This window comes from Penicillium macrosclerotiorum, assembly GCF_028827735.1.
Source record: "Penicillium macrosclerotiorum strain IBT 26536 chromosome Unknown utg000010l_segment0_segment0, whole genome shotgun sequence".
Lineage (NCBI taxonomy): Eukaryota > Fungi > Ascomycota > Eurotiomycetes > Eurotiales > Aspergillaceae > Penicillium > Penicillium macrosclerotiorum.
The window spans coordinates 336,098-352,462 of NW_026643089.1; the positions used below are offsets into that span (position 1 = coordinate 336,098).

General features: G+C 54.2%; 4 protein-coding genes across 4 annotated transcripts; 2 read left to right on the plus strand and 2 right to left on the minus strand.

The window, feature by feature from the left end:
- Positions 1-4: 4 nt before the first annotated feature.
- N7462_009837 (TFIIIC subunit 6 family protein) lies at positions 5-949 on the plus strand (the record flags this gene model as incomplete). Its single annotated transcript, XM_057081551.1, has 2 exons — positions 5-70; positions 134-949. The coding sequence occupies 2 exons, from the start codon at positions 5-7 to the stop codon at positions 947-949; spliced, it is 882 nt and encodes a 293-aa protein (XP_056928591.1).
- Positions 950-3,394: 2,445 nt separating this feature from the next.
- On the minus strand, positions 3,395-3,652 carry N7462_009838 (uncharacterized protein; the record flags this gene model as incomplete). Its single annotated transcript, XM_057081552.1, has 1 exon — positions 3,395-3,652. One exon carries the CDS (start codon positions 3,650-3,652, stop codon positions 3,395-3,397), a length of 258 nt encoding a protein of 85 aa, XP_056928592.1.
- Positions 3,653-10,483: 6,831 nt separating this feature from the next.
- Positions 10,484-14,011, plus strand: N7462_009839 (glutamate dehydrogenase (NAD(+)); the record flags this gene model as incomplete). Its single annotated transcript, XM_057081553.1, has 4 exons — positions 10,484-10,793; positions 10,890-13,723; positions 13,810-13,910; positions 13,975-14,011. The coding sequence occupies 4 exons, from the start codon at positions 10,484-10,486 to the stop codon at positions 14,009-14,011; spliced, it is 3,282 nt and encodes a 1,093-aa protein (XP_056928593.1).
- A 668-nt stretch (positions 14,012-14,679) lies between these two features.
- N7462_009840 (uncharacterized protein) lies at positions 14,680-16,074 on the minus strand (the record flags this gene model as incomplete). The annotated part of the gene is made up of 3 exons (XM_057081554.1): positions 14,680-14,748; positions 14,864-15,830; positions 15,920-16,074. The coding sequence occupies 3 exons, from the start codon at positions 16,072-16,074 to the stop codon at positions 14,680-14,682; spliced, it is 1,191 nt and encodes a 396-aa protein (XP_056928594.1).
- Between the last annotated feature and the right edge of the window lie 291 nt (positions 16,075-16,365).

Below are 16,365 nucleotides of genomic sequence, written 5' to 3' on the forward strand. Positions count from 1 at the left end.
AAACATGGAGGCCATTGATCCCGGTCTGGAGGAGGAATGGGAATACGAATACCATGAGACCGAGACTGAGGTGTGCAAGGAGTCCATGCGTTTGATACTGGTCCTAGAATCTGACAAACAGGCGGCGCGCTAGTCCTTCTACCTGAACCTCGACCTCACCTCCCACCATGGATTGATCCGTCCTCCCCGACGGCGTCAGGAGGGCTCGACCCCCGCAACCGAAACAGACCTGGCGGCTGACGAAGGCACAGAAGGGTCTTCTGGTCGAGACCCCTTCACGCCCGTTGCAAGCACAGAATCCGAGCCCCTCTCTGCTGAACGAATCCAAATCCTCGGTCTCCACACGTGCAATCCGATCGTCTCGTACCACAATCAAATCTTCAGTTGCGCCTGGGCCGATCAGATCGGCACCGAGTTAGTCTTCGCGCACCCGAATTCTCTCCCGGACACTGACCATACCTTGCCCGCACCTCTGCGCCAGGGCCTAGCGTTCGAGCTCCTCGCAGCCAACAGCGTGAAGATCCTCGGTCGCAAGGCAAACATCACCTCCAACTCGGCCCCCGCATTGGTCCAAGGTCCGGACTCTACCTCTGATCCCTCTAGTGTTCCTGCAGGGGCCGGCGACCCGTCGGCCTCTCAGGCGCCCGGGTTCGGCAGCGTGCCCCGGCGCCCAGGCATGACCTCGCATCAAGCCCAATTCATCCACCGTCTGCAGAAGATCAAAGCGGACAAAGGAGAGACAGATACTGTGCGGACTGCTTTCAGTGGCCGCCGCAATGTCAACTTCGCGGATCGCCTTGGCGCGTGGGCCCAAACAGAGTCCCAAATCGCGGAAATCCGTATGCTCAACGAACGTGCCATCCAGGGTGACCCGGAGGCGCTGTCTGCCCTTCATCAGATGATGCAGGAGCTTAGAGAGCAGCCTGCAGAAGGTCATTTGCCATCTTGAGGCTTTTTCTCATCATGGGACAGAGAGGGAATCTGTTCAAGGTTTTCTCTCCCAAATCCAACACAAGAGAGGGGGAAGAAAAACAAATATTAGGGTCGAGACCCAGAGACTTCCACTCCCTCGCAGTATCAGGCCTGCTCCTCTCCATTTTACGATTGTGAACACTCGGTTGTCTCGATGGTCATTGAACAGAGGGCGAAAAGAAGCGGGTCTTTGGGATCCGCAATTCTTCGTAGCTCGTCCCTCAAAATGCCTGTCTTTTCATCGGCCTTGTTCTCTTGACTTCCTGACCGTGAAGGTGAAAAGTTGTGCAAAACTTGACTTGGCCGGCATTGCCTTCCTCAAGTTGCCTTTATACCGGTAGTGCTGCGGCATATTGCTCTACGATCTTCGCTATCAAGGATACACCATAATATTGTGGGGTGGAGTCTATCCATACCCGCCCTAAATTTTGGTGCCCGGTAACTACAGCGGATTGCAAAGGCATGCTCAGAGAGCCCAGTCATTCTACGACCTAAGAATCACCAGATCGAATTTCATGTCTTCCTGGCCCTTGGATACGCCTGGTCAACGAACGAGAGCCTAGGTCATGGCCACGGAAATCGTACGTAGCCAACTACGTAATGTCAAATTTTTGCCTCATTTTATTTTCCACTGGTTGCTTCGTTCAACGATGCGTTCTCTCCTTCTCTCGCGTCAAAGTAGTCAGGTAGTCTTTAGAAGTATTTCATATTGGATGTAAGCCATGAACTAGCAGCAAAGCCATCCACAAATTGTCCGACGGACTACACTCTCCGGTCACATATTTCACAGCTTTTATATATGATGTCCAGCATCAACTCCCTCCCCTCTCTCCACCCCTTAGATGTATTTAGGGTTATCCAATCGCTCAGATCAGAAAGTAAATATCATGACCTTCCCTAGATTCTATGATCCCAGCCAGAGAGTGCAGACTCTCAATCTACCCGCAATCATATCTTGGTTGCCAGTCACGTGGGATCTCCATCGCCGAGGAGTTTGTTCCCCTGCTTTTCTCCATCGAGGATTTGGACCCTGCATATGTCACAACTCTGTGTACACTAAGTATTGGTTTTATGGTTGGGATTCTACATCCTAGACTGGCTCGGGAGCATATGACAATGCCCCACTGAACAGTTTGCCCCTATCCTCCCGTTTCTTGCCATTTTTATTCTCCATAAGCCCACCAGAGGGTCTTTTCCTTCAGCGGGTCCGGGCTGCCGAGGATCTTTCGATGCTGGACCGAATCCCCATCGCCTGGTACCCGAGCACATGAAGATCTGGTGTCCATGGGAGTTCGTATGCTCTCATAAACGTCATGCCCATACACCCTGACGCATTCACGCCTGCGCGGCCCCGATTCTAGGTTCCCTCTCCCAATACGATTCCGCGCAACTCCCGCGTCGCCTAGTACTGTGCGACCAAGAGCTCTCGCACGCGATTCCCCCGGCCGTGGACGTGTGTTCGCACGACCTGGGGACTGTCCCCGATCGGGAGAGAAGTGACGTCGGGATCGACGGTGCGCTACCTCGCCTCGGCCCTGAGTGTCCGCCCTGGTGCGATGGCTCCGAGGGCGAAGGGGGGTTGCGCGCGCGGGGGCACGCCGTTCATAGTTTCGTGCGTGAAGGGGTGGCGTTCAATTAGAGGAATACCAGCGACTGGGTGTGCTTGCGGTGGCGGTTCTAGGTGTATGGATTGTGCAAGGCTGAAGGAGAGTGGCGGCTCTGGTCGCTGGAAAGAGAAGGTCGTCGGGGTGGGGGAGATTTTCCTTCTACTAAATGGTGCTTTTGGCGACAGCGGGCGTGACAGGGCCGTTTGGCTCGAGATGGCTAAAAGAGTACATACCCTTCTCAACAACTCGGGATGTGCTTGACTATTTCATACGATTCCCATCTTGTTTCCCAAAGAATAGAAGCAATGTCGAGAAGTAGGAATAAAAAGCAGAGGCTATTATATTAGAATTGGTTTCAAATTGGTTTCATGTTCTTTCCAGGGATTTATTAACACCGGAAAACCTTCCCGTCCCTCCTTGGACTCTTTTGTGTTCCCAGTAAACCCTTAGTCATTAGAGGCAAAGAGAAAGAACCGAGCAGACAGAAAAACAGGAAATAACAAAACAGGCCTTGCGATGACCTGCAAGGGCTCTACACATAACGCCGCCGTGCTCGCTAAACCAGACCGCGGTGAGAAGACGAAACACCCGTAGATAAGAGACAGATAAAGAGCGATAGAGAGAAAAGACAGAAAGCATAAAGAACTCGGGGATAGAAAAGAGAATCGTCACCCGCTTCAGCAAATCGAGCAAGTCGACGTGAGAATGGGCGTAGTTTGGGTAGGGTGCGTTGGTGGTACAAAGCAGAAAGATCCTCGCGATGAAGCTTCTCTACTCCCGCAAAGTGACCGAGTCGGAAGATTTGTATGGCGAGCCTACTCAAGGCTCAAGCTGGGGATCTTCTCATGCTGGGAGGCCTTCCGATTACTGTCGATGGCGAAAGATACAGGCGAAGGTGGAGGAGCCGGGGGCATGCCGTCGATGGAGCTCTGGTGGAGCTTGGATGGTTTAGTGTGGGTCGCAGTCATGATGGCACGCGAAATGTCCTGAGAGTAGGCAGCGAAGGCATCTGCAGAGGCGGGAGGGGCAATGGAGACCGAGGTGGTCTTATGAACAGCAGAGATAGAAGCCATTGTGTTGGTGAAATAGAGGTGTGGTGTGAAATCAGGGGAGGTTGTCGTGGAGGGAGCTCTTTTGTAGTTCTGTGGAGCAGCGGAGCGTGAACCTCGGCAGAAAGGGCGAGCAGTTCACGACTTTGCGGTTATGACTTTGCACGGACAGCTGTGCAGCTAGCTAGTAACAACCCTGGTCAGTCAGAGTCTCTTCGGAGCGAGTTTTTGTGGGTTCTTTTCTATTTGCTTTTCGTGCAAAAGGACCCAGGTAATTCCCGAACCCGCCCGAAAGCAGCTTCGGGAGATCGGAGCTGGGGGCGAGAGATGATGTAACAAGCAGCAGCAAGGCAGATCAAGTGGACTCACATGAAAAAAAAATGATGAAGGTAATAAAAATGCTTGTTCTTCGTGGTGAAGGGGAGTAAAAGCCGTGAGATAAGAAAGACGGCTCCGGGAGAGGATAAGGGATAGTTACAGGGAGGCGAGATAAGACGATGAGATAACCACAGCAGGAGGGTTGGCCAACTGAGTGGGAGGATCAGAGATTAAAGAAGTAAGCGGGAGTTCACAGGCGTCAAAGGAAGAGTGTCAAGAGAAAGAGATTTCAACGGAGAGAAGTGCCGTGTACAGCGTCCGGGTAAAATGAGTGGGTAAACGAATCTGGGGTTTGGGGAAAGGATCCCAACGGGTCGGTCTGGGGCGTCGGGTAGTTATATTCTTCCTCTGAAGGAGAAGAGGCCAGATTAAAAGGAACTCGCTAGATGATTAAGAGGGAATGATTGGAACTAGTTTGAAAAAAAAAGAAAAAGAAATAAAGAAAAGAAAAAGGAAAAGCCCCTTCGCTCAGATCAAACGATGTGGAGTAACATGGAGGGTGGGAGAAGTACTTCAGAACAAAGTACGGAGTTCCGCTCAAGGTACCCCCAGGTACATAGGTACTTCTAGGTACTTCCAGGTCCGCGCCGGGGAAGAGGATCCGGAGTCTCATTCCCCGTACCCAGGGACCTGGGTGACTTTGAGTGCCACCACACCCCCCGTTTGCAGCAATCCCAACATCCAACGCCGGACCCCGAACCAGAACAACATTCAGCCCGTCCAACCCCAGATGTGCAGATATGCAGATGCGCGGCACGTCAATCCTCATATCACCCTTTGGGGGCCCAACTTGGGCGTCTCGCCCTGGAGATCACCTTGCCAAGCCTAATCGCCTCATTCTCGTCACCCATCGAATTAGGCAGGGATGCGACATTCCCGGGAGGGCCACCGCTTTCCCCGGCCCCAGAAGATTCAAGACCAGACGCGTTGCAGGGCCGTGTGGGGGGGAAAGAGACTCCCGGTAGGACCAAATCATATTGAAAAGGAACATCCAGAAGCAGCCACTATATCCCCACAACCACACAAGGAGGATGGGGGGGGTGCTTTCTTTGGCGCCTATCGGATGGATCAGCTCTTCTCCGGAAATGAACCTCCGATAGCAGGGGGAATATCCAATGTTCATCATGATAGGCGACTAGTGCTCTCCTAGGGGGACGGGGAAGTTGGGCGGGAGAGCCGCCCAGGCTAGATCGGGTAAGGAGACGCGCCGGTCCTCCCCTTCGACGGGGCTTCTGGCGTGTTTCGATGGCCAGCACACATAGCGGCGATTGGGGGGTTCAGTGCGATAGGGCGGTTCTTCTCCCAAGGGCGCTCCGACAATCCCGGGGAAACGCCGACTGGCGGACCTCGGTCCACGAGGCCGATCCTTCATCCTCTCGTCTGGGCCCATCGACCAGACTGTCGGGGATGTGGACGGCGACTGAAGCAAACTCCGCACGAGGGTCTCAAAAGAAGACATCCAAAACAGTGTGGTCAAGGGAGAGAACATAGGGAGAGAATGGCAGGAGCGAATTCCTGGATGAAGCTGAAGTATACGGCATAATTGTCTTTTGCCCTCCTACCGGGCAAACTCCAAGCGTCTCTGAAAATTGAGATCAGTCCGTGAAGGATCCCCCAACACTTGTCAGTGGGGTCCAATGCCAGGGGGGAGCGGCACACTGAATCCACCCCGAATGAATTATCGCCTCCTGCCTGGCGCTCTCCCCCGACCGGGAATGGCGGTGGCCGCCCGATTCATGTTTTACCCGTCGGGTATGCCATTACGAGTTGGTCTCTCCGGGATTGCATTCGCTCTCCCGCTACCTGCTATTATTGGACTCTCATTGTCGGAGACGTATCTTATAATCAAGTTTGATCGCGGTGCTTCTTTCTTGGTTCTTGGTTCTCATGATCATTCTTCTAGGTTACGGGGATGATCAGGGTCTAGGCTCTGGGCCGTCTCTGTGTCTATCCATTTTATCCGTAGATTGATCAACAGATGCACTTTCCGTCCGTATTCAATGGACCTAATTATCCGGCTGGTTCGGGGGATCGACTCCCGCACTTTATTGCTGTTCAAGCGACACTCCACCTCTTTCCAATGTGAATATTAATAGAATCTGGAAAACACACACACACACACACACACACACACACACAGAGAGAGAGAGAGAGAGAGAGAGAGAGAGAGAGAGAGAGAGAGAGAGAGAGAGAGAGACAGAGACAGAGAGACAGAAAGAAAATAAAAGATGTACAGCCATCTCGGCCGTTTGCGATGGGTCACTTATGCGTGCAGAAGTGGTTCTACAGTAGTCCCAGAACCCCCGTGCTTGCTTTGAAAGGTGTATATGGGGATACTAGTATATCTACTTCTGGCTAGACATCGCTACCTCGAAAGAGGTTCTTCGGTCGTACATCCCCGGATTACTTCTAATGGGAAGTCAGGGGCTATCCTTTACCATACGATAGGCCAACTCACTATTACCTCACTAGGCATAATACTATGTCTCATGTTGATCTCGGGGTATGAAGGACCGAGAGGCTGATCGGAGCTCACCTACTATCCCAGCGTCCAAAGTACGCCAGCCAACCCGCGAATCGACGGACTACTCGTCTAGTGCCGTTCTATTGCCTCCAGTTTCCTCCCCCCACACTCGGGAATCTGGGGGAGATCAAAGCCATTCAAAGCCATTCTGGAGAACACAGGGGCTCCCCCCTTTTCCCGACATACTTCCCATCGTACCACTGTCGGGTTTCCTGAGGCTGGGGTTTCCGCCATTGGGGGTTGCGACATAGTTCTCAGCAATCAATCCCCCTTCGATGTTCCCCCAGAAGCTTCCGGGGAATACGGGAGCCCCGGGGGAACCTTGACCGGATCCTGGCCTCGAGGCGGTTGAGGGTTGAGCATTCCGCCCTGTTGTTGTATCTATCTGGCTACACATAACACAAATTTATCCGATTATTTCTCGCCCATCACAACCGTCTTCTCGGCCTCACCGCCAGAGAAGTGTGAACCCTCTCTCCCCGTTACGACGAGCACAGTGCAGATTGTGCCGCGGCTGCAGCAGTGTATCATGCGTTGGCCGTTGCTGCGCCTGACAGATCAGGTACACACGCCGTGCATGGCGTCCCGCATGGTCGTGTAAAGCGGCTGCCCAGCCATGAGTTCCTCAGTCTCGGGAAGTTTGCTCAACAAACCCCCTTCGATGCTACGTGTTTGTGTTTGTGTATGTGCTGGCGAGAGCCCCATGATGCCTAGGAGATAAGGGCATTCTTTGCGCTTCGCCGTTTGGGCATTCATCTCACCTTCTAATCCATCCACCCCCCTGAGAAGGCGAAGGGTATGTTTCCTCGCGTTGGGGGGCTGGGACTAGAGGTCAAGTGAAGTCTACTGAAGTATATTGAAGGATGCAGGGGATGCCACCGACGAGGGGATTATTGGGCAAGACTTGGTCGAAAATCCAAGTACTTCGCATACGAGAGAAATAGATGAGAAATCCGGGAGAGCTCCTTCCCCAATCTCAGGGCGAGCATCTCGCGATAGAAGCTTGATGAAGACATGTCCTGAACGCTTGAAGCTCGCTGGATTACAACCAGGCCGATCCGTCCACGTTTGCGCTCGCCAACCTTCGCAGGATCCCCATGATCCCCGAAGGGGTTCTGAGTATGGTCCCGGGCGATCCTCCGCTCGGACTTTCTGGTATTTACACGCTTTCATGCCTCTCTTGTGTTCCTCGGCTGCGACATGTTTGTGTTTTGGGATCCGTTCTCCTTGTTCTGCAGAGGGTCAGCCGACCACTTGCCCAACTCATCAACCCTGTCCCAGAGCTGGGCCTGATTCTGATTGTGAGGCTGCGTGGAGGGTCCGGGCTCTTCCACAGGCACCTGTCTCTCTCATCAAGGCGCAATTCCATTTCCTTCCTGGTCAGGGAATGGTCCTTGCGAACCTAGACGAGCAGGAAGGAGCTGAGCTCATCCCATCCCCTTCGCCTTCCGATAAAATGGCCAGGGACAGGAGCCCTGGGTTGTCTCGGTGCCTCTACCCCTCTGCCTCCCGTAGACCCTGGCGACTGCTCGGCCCAGACTGACTGATTACAGGCCGTGCAACACTCCAAGTCGGATGGGATATCCGTGTCGGGAGGCCCAACCCTCGGAATCAGGCAGAATCAGGCGGACTCCGGATTATCATTTCCCCTTGAGGACCGGCATTACCACATCCCTCGCCGGTCGGACCCTTCTGCCAATCGCGATGGCGCCGAGCCCGCCGACATCACGTAAAAGGCCCGCCGCATCTTGGAGCAATAAGTTTCTGTTGGGGACCCCGTGATTCGGTGATTCGCAGAGAGACATGCGCGAGTTTGGGTTTGGGTTCCTCAGGGCCCGTTGGCAGGTTTGGGATTTCCATTGGGAGGGGCCCTACCCCGCATGGTGTGACCGATCCAGGTACCGGTTGGCGGTGGAAGTGGAAGGCGTTGCCGGCCCGGGGGGAGTTCAATGTGCAATGTGCAGGCCTGACGTCTTTCACTCGCCCCCAACCCTCTCTCCTTCCGTTGGTGCCGGAATAGCCAAGGCTATTACCCACGAGAGTCTCCCGTAGGCGAAAATCTCCCGGGGGCGACGGTAGGGCTGGAGCTGGGGCAGATTGAGGCATTTGTTCACGACCGAAACGCCATGACACATCGCGTTCCCCACGATATCCGATATCGTGATCGTGGTCAACCTTGAGCATCGAGCCCGACGTGCTTACTGGGTGTGCTCGCAAACCCTCGTCCATTCGGCGGAACCATGATGGGATGCGGGGATGATTATTCTGTGACTAAACGCATTGCCTTAGTTAACTTAGTTCCCCAGCTGTTTCGTGGATGGGTTCCAGGACTAGTTTCCATAGGGATATACTAGGCGTCAATATTTTGGGGCCATCCATTACTCCTTAATATTTTTTTGTCATCACAATTGGATGCCAATTGGATGCCAATAGGATCCCAATTGGGTAATATGATGATAGTATAATAATATTATATCATATTATGCTAATGCCACCGTCGCAATAGGCGCCATAATGGGGGAATATGGTTTCATATAGGGGGCGTCGAGTGTAATCACAGAAGGAAACGACGGTCAAGCAGGAATCTCGATTTGACGTGGTTCCTGAATAAACCGGTCATCCCATCCTCAGGTGACCACCAGGATTTTTTCCTATATTTTTTTCCCCTGATCAGGAACCCCCTGGGGGCGTTCGTTCTTTCACTCGCGTCCCCATTCATTCAATAATACAGTCATAACATTCCCAGGATCGAGTCGAATCCTCTTGAGGCGTCTGTCAGAACTTGTAGCCCCGAGGTCCTGTGACCAGGACCTCGTGACCGGATTGTCCGGCGTGCCCCCATCGTCGTAATGCTGAGCGGCCGTAAACGAAGTATCCTAAGTATAGGAATCGAGTGAATAGGAAGGCGATTCCTGTTCCACCCCAGCCACTGTTCCAGGCCCAGTGAGGCAATTATCTCTCTATTTTCGGCCCGCATGACGCAGCGGGATTTTCCCTCTCGGTCTTTCCCCTCGGTAGGAGGGGCGATGGCTGCCAATCAGCGGCCTGCCCATCGCCGGCTCTTAGTCACGCCCTGACCAGCGAGGGCCCGCGGGCAGCAGAAGGAAGGAATGAGCGCTGCCCCGGTGGAGTCCCAGCTGCGGATCAAGGGCATCGAGACCGCTGGTCACGATGGAGTCGTCGACTCAGTCCGCCTAGCATCGGTTATGACTGGCCCGGGGGTGCGCCTTGGTCCGTCACGATACGTGTAATAATGTCAAGGGAATCAGAATGGGAATGAACGTGCCAGGGAAAGAAAAAAAAAAAAAGAAAAAAAAAGAACCGATTTAAATAAATTCAATGATAAAGAAAAATTCAAAATCAAGTCTCTAGCGATTTAAAAAGCTGGGCTCGTTCCCCGGATTTCCGAGCACCATCCACCTGTTTTTTTTTTCGATCTCGATCTATATTCGACGATAGTCGATGGCGCTGGTAAGTGGTCACACCGAATATCCCTACCCCTATGTCCCACCTATCTATAGGCCGATAAGTCTATATGCCTTGATGCTATAAGCTGTTTGCTTTATGTGCTATGTGATATATGCTATCGGTCGATGGAGTATCATCCCCATTGCACACCGCCCAAGAGCTATGACGAAATTGGTCCCTCGCCCCTCCCTTGCGTGTTATCGGGGGACCATTGCATGGGCTCCTTTCCACGCAGGTGTACCAGGCAATAGGAAGTCCGTTTCCGCAAAGCAGCTCTCCAATCCACCCGTGTGCACAAGACGGTGGCCATGCGCGCTTATCAACAGCCAGCCAACATTGTTCCTCCTGCCGTTGCGCTGATAAGCGCGCATAGCCCTCGTTGTCTCCCTTATCTCTCCGTCCACGTGCCTTCAGCTGACCGTGGTACTCAGCGTTCTTCCCTTTTCCTTTCAATTCGTGTTTAGAAGTCCTCCAAGACTTTCCCAATGTCGTCTCCTATACCCTCTACTCCGCCGTCGGAGGCCTCGAATGGCATCCTGCCCGCCCGCCCCGCCCCGAAGCCCTTTGCCAGCCAGGACGGGAGCTCCGGCACAGGCACCCCCATCGGATTCCAGCGCTACCCGCACAACAAGCATCTGGACCATGTCGTCGGCACGGCCTTGCGCCAGCCTTCCCCCCAGCCCACCCATCTGGGCATCCCCGGTACTCCCGGCAGCCCGCACCGCGCGCTGTCGGCGGAGGACCCGGGTTACATTGCCGCTACCTTTGAAGGCAAGCAGAAACAAATGGAGCAAGGTGAGTAGCATCGTCTTCCCCCCCTCCCACAACCCGGTCGATGCGGGGAGAAAACGAAGAAAGCAAACGAGTCATCATGTTGACAATCTGCAATAGTGATGGATCAATTAGAGGAGAGGGGCTTCTTCCCCAGTGATTTCGTCGTCTCCGAGACCTCTTGGTTCTATAACATGCTGGGGATCGATGACACCTACTTCCAGACCGAGTCCGTGGGCAACATCGTGACCCATATTCTCTCTCTCTATGCGGCCAAGGTCGCAGCCTATGCCCGGGATGACAAGAAGCTGGAGATTCGCCTGGACAAGGAGGCGGAGGATCATGCCGTCTATATTGACACCAGCCGGCCCGGTGTGGCGTCCATGGATGGCCCCCGCTACGAGCAGCGAATCGATGAGAAGTACATTAACACTTCCAAGGGCGCCAACAGCTACCGCGTGGAGACCTTCCGCTCCCCCACCACTCTTCCGGGCGACCATGGCCAGCAGCTGCGCTGCTACTTCGTGTACAAGTGCCAGTTCGCCAATCCCAACCCGTCCCCCGACGAGACCAACATCGATATCATCGGTGAGAAGCGCTTCCTTCAGAAGGCCACCCCCAACACGAAGGCCATCTACCAGGAGATCATCGCCACTGCTGTCAGCCGGACTGGCCCTGTGATTGAGATGTTCGAGATCGAGGGCAGCCGTGAGAAGCGTCTCGTAATTGCCTACCGCCAGGGTTCGGCCATGGGTCTGTTCAGTGCCTTGTCGGATCTTTACCACTACTACCGCCTGACCAGCTCCCGCAAGTACCTTGAGCACTTCTCCAACGGCATCACCGTCATCTCTCTCTATCTGCGTCCCTCTGAATCGACCGAGGTGACCGCAAAGTTCCCACCAATCGAGGCGGCTATTCACCAGATCATGAAGGAGGCCTCACTGCTGTACTGTATTCCCCAGAACCGCTTCCAGGGCCACTTCGCCACCGGTCGTCTCAGTCTGCAGGAAACCATCTATGCCCATTGCGCTTGGGTGTTTGTGCAACAGTTCCTGAACCGTCTCGGTTCTGAGTACACTTCGCTGTCCGCTCTGCTCGATAGCAACAACAGCGTTCATGCCGAATTGCTGTCGAAGATCAAGAAGCGTCTGCGTACCGAGACATTCACTGCCGAATACATTTTCGAGATCATCAACAACTATCCCGAATTGATTCACAAGCTCTACCTCGACTTTGCCAATACCCACTACGTACAAAACCAGGGTCCTACCGGTGACGATTTCTTGCCCACTCTGAGTTACCTGCGTCTCCAGGTGGATGAAGTTCTGGATGGAAATAAGCTGAAGCAGCTGATCCGCAGCACGGCTGCGAACGAGCACGATGAGATGGTGATGACCTCGTTCCGTGTTTTCAATGCCTCAATCCTCAAGACCAATTTCTTCACCCCCACCAAGGTGGCGCTCAGCTTCCGCCTGCAGCCGGACTTCTTGCCGGAGCACGAGTATCCCCAACCCCTCTACGGCATGTTCCTTGTCATCAGCTCGGAGTTCCGTGGCTTCCACCTGCGCTTCCGTGACATTGCTCGTGGTGGTATCCGTATCGTCAAGAGCCGGAACAAGGAGGCGTACGGTATCAATGCCCGCTCGCTGTTTGACGAGAACTACAACTTGGCCAACACTCAACAGCGCAAGAACAAGGATATCCCCGAAGGCGGTGCCAAGGGTGTGATTCTGTTGGATGTGAACCATCAAGACAAGGCGCGGGTCGCCTTTGAGAAGTACATTGACAGCATCATGGACCTGCTGCTGCCCCCGGTCAGCCCCGGTATCAAGGACCCTATTGTCGATCTCCACGGCAAGGACGAAATCCTTTTCATGGGTCCGGACGAGAACACCGCCGAGCTGGTCGATTGGGCGACCGAGCACGCCCGCAACCGCGGCGCCCCTTGGTGGAAGTCGTTCTTCACCGGCAAGAGCCCCAAGCTGGGTGGTATTCCCCACGACACCTACGGCATGACGACCCTCTCGGTCCGTCAGTACGTTCTCGGTATCTACCGCAAGCTGAAGATCGATCCTTCCACCATGCTGAAGCTTCAGACCGGTGGCCCCGACGGCGATCTGGGATCCAACGAGATCCTGCTCGCCAACGAAAAGTACGGTGCTATCGTGGATGGCTCCGGTGTCATTGTTGATCCCAATGGTCTTAATCACGATGAACTGATCCGCCTGGCTAAAAAGCGTGTCATGATTTCCGAATTCGACATGTCTCTGCTTTCTCCTGAAGGTTACCGCGTGCTTGTCGATGAGAAGAACGTCAGATTGCCCACCGGCGAGGTTATTCATAACGGTATGATCTTCCGCAATACCTTCCACCTGCGCCACCACGAGAAGTTCGATGTCTTCGTGCCCTGCGGTGGCCGCCCGGAGTCCATCGACCTGTCCACCGTCGGCAAGCTCATCCAAGATAACAAGTGCATTGTTCCGTACATCGTCGAAGGTGCCAACCTGTTCATCACCCAGGACAGCAAGTTGCGTCTTGAGAAGGCCGGTTGCATTCTGTTCAAGGATGCCTCCGCCAACAAGGGTGGTGTAACTTCATCGTCTCTCGAGGTTCTCGCTTCGCTGTCCTTCAACGACGAAGAGTTCGTGAAGAACATGTGTGTCGCCGAGGATGGTACTGTCCCCGAGTTCTATCAGGCCTACGTCAAGGAGGTCCAAGAGATCATCAAGCAGAACGCCACTCTCGAGTTCGAGGCCATCTGGCGCGAGCACGAGCAGACTGGTGTCCTGCGTAGCGTCCTCAGTGACCGCCTCAGTGTGGCTATTACCAAGCTCGACGAGGAACTCCAGCAGACCGAGCTGTGGCACAACATTGCCCTGCGTCGCTCGGTCCTGGGCGATGCTCTGCCTCGTCTGCTGCTGGATAAGATCGGCCTCGAGACTATTCTGGAGCGGGTATGTTTTTCCCCTGTCTTATTCTCTTTCTATTTCATCTCTTCGCTCTCTATCCTCTTTGGTGCCCCTACTAATCATCTCTCCAGGTTCCTGAGAACTATCTCCGTGCTATCTTCGGTAGCCACCTGGCCAGCCGGTTTGTCTATGAGTATGGCAACCAGCCCAGCCAGTTCTCTTTCTTTGATTTGTACGTGCATTCTACATCTGCCAACGATGTCTCTGCAACTCACAGACACTAATTTCTTCTCCAGCATGACCAAGCGCCTTTCCAAGATCCAGTCCTCGTAGATTAGAGGCTCTACAGGATCTGATTTTTAATTTTGTTTTTTGTCTCCCTCTCCTTCCCTTCCCCCTTATCTCTGCCGGTTTCCCTTGTTTTGCCTCTTGTTCAAAACTTGATTTGATTCCCTCCCAATGCCGTCACAACTTGATGGCAATGCATCCACACAGTATAACTTAATTTTGGGGGACACCAAGAAAAAAGACTTGTTCCTTGCATGACGAAATGTATGGCTTAGAAAAATTGTACCGGTTGGTGTTTGTTTTACATTAAGAACGCTTGACATAATCAACTTTACACCGAGATGCCTTCCGCTTGCCCCCTCGGGGGCATTCAGCTTTCCTGTGAGAACCCTCAATTTGCGCTTGCGCTTTCCATTGTGAAATGGCTTTTAGTAGAAACTTATAGAAGTAAAAGTAGATCCTGTGAAAGAGGAGAGAAAGGGTTTTAAAAAAAAAAAAAAAAAAAAAAAAAAAAAAAAAAAAAAAAACCATGCTATGGTAGTCGCTCATGGAAACAGGAGGGGAGCTTGTTTAATCGGGTCTTGCAGACCCGCCATGCTGGGAGGTTGATGGGAGAAGCTTCGTATGAGAGAGCAAATGCGAAATATAGGATGCTGAATGCCGAATGAGGCATGACAGGATATCACCACTGGGCCTCGGAGCTCGGAGCATCCTCAATTGTTGATTCGAACCCGATATTCATGCCGCACGAACTCCGCCATGATCAGTACAATGCTGACGGCCTAGGAATCCAAATTAGCGCAGTCTTTCAGGATTTCTTCCCGTTGCTCGGAAATACATGGCTCACGACTCATAGCTCGAGAGAAGAGAAATCATCCATTAAGGATTTCGACTCACCAGTAACAAATCCACGCCCTCCGCAATCTCCACCTCCCACCGCGGCAACGGGCCCGATAGAGTAAAATCCATTACCTTTCCGCGCCGTATCTGGATGATCCGCCGATCCCCCATCTTTACCCCGGCCAGCGTGCTGTTCACCTGCTCCACCTTCAGTTCGAGTTTCTCCTCCACCACCGCCTCCGAGTACCGCCGCTGCGGCAAAAACGCATATGACGATGCTGGTGCCGGCTCAGCCGGCGGCTCAACCGCGTCCAGCAGATCCCGCAGCGAGTGCCGGCTCCCTAGCCGCCGCACTGAGTCGTACGACGGCAACACATGGTCCCCCTTCGACTCTACACTACCGTCGCTCTCGTTGCCGCTGCCAGGCCCGCTGCTGCTCTCACTGCTGCCTGCCTCCGCTATTGCCGCACTGTAGGGTGGCGGCGGCGACGGTTCCCGCCGCGGGTGCCCTCGTCCGCCCCGCCTCCCCGGCCGTCGCCGTTGCTGCAGTTGCTGCTGCTGGTGTTCCTGTTGCTGTTGCTGTTGCTGCTCCTCGTCGAGTCGCCCGGCCGCCAACATTGCGTTTGTCACCCGCACTGCCATCTTCATCCCAATCGCCCATCGCATCTCGACGCTCAGCAGATCGTCCCCCGCGCCTCCGGCCCGCTTCACGCTCCACTGCTTGCGCCACCAGATCCGTCGTAGCTCCAGCAGCGGCCGCCCCGCCGCATCGCGGATTGAGCGGTGCAGCGAGTTGCTCCAGAGCTTACCCGTCACTGTGAAGAGCAGCGTCCGCCGCTGCGGGCTATCGAAGGGTTCGTGGTTGCGGAGCTGGTGGACCGAGAAGTCGCGCCCCGAGAGAGTGTTCTCACGGGTGATGCTCAGGGTGGTAGGGGTGTTGGTCAGTCGGTCAGGGGCCGGGGCGAGGAGGTGTGAGCGCCGGAGGGCGATGGGGTGATCGGGGGTTGGACTGTGGTTGCCATTGCTGCATCGTTTGGTGGGCGGGGGGTTGTGTCGTCGATGGGATGGGGTTATTTGGTCCCGTCTGACAGGTTGGAAAGGAGAGGAAAGGACGGACTCATGATCGAAAGCGGAAGAAAGAGATCGGGGGCGGTGCGCATGAGCGAGAGGGGCTGAGGCGGCGTATTGCTACCGTATGATAACGTGCTACCCTTCGATGCGGAGATGACTGGCGCGGGGTCGCGGGGTGGAGGGGCTTGGCATGGCATGCGACTGGCACAGATTAATACCGCGCTGCAGGCCGCAAAAAGCAAGGGCTAGGCAGCAATCAAGTTTTGGACGGAATTTCTTGGGTCTTGGTTTTTCGTCTTGGCTGTCCGCTCGAATCGGAGGCCCCGATGACTTTGGACGTGCAACACTGGACGCTGGACGGTGAATGACAGGTGCATCTCTCCGCGGGAACCCAAGTGGCTTGAATACGAGCGCCTGGGATCGGATCCTCGTGTAGATGCATACGGGGAGAAGGGCGTGGTCATCAATGAATTCTCAAGACAACTCTA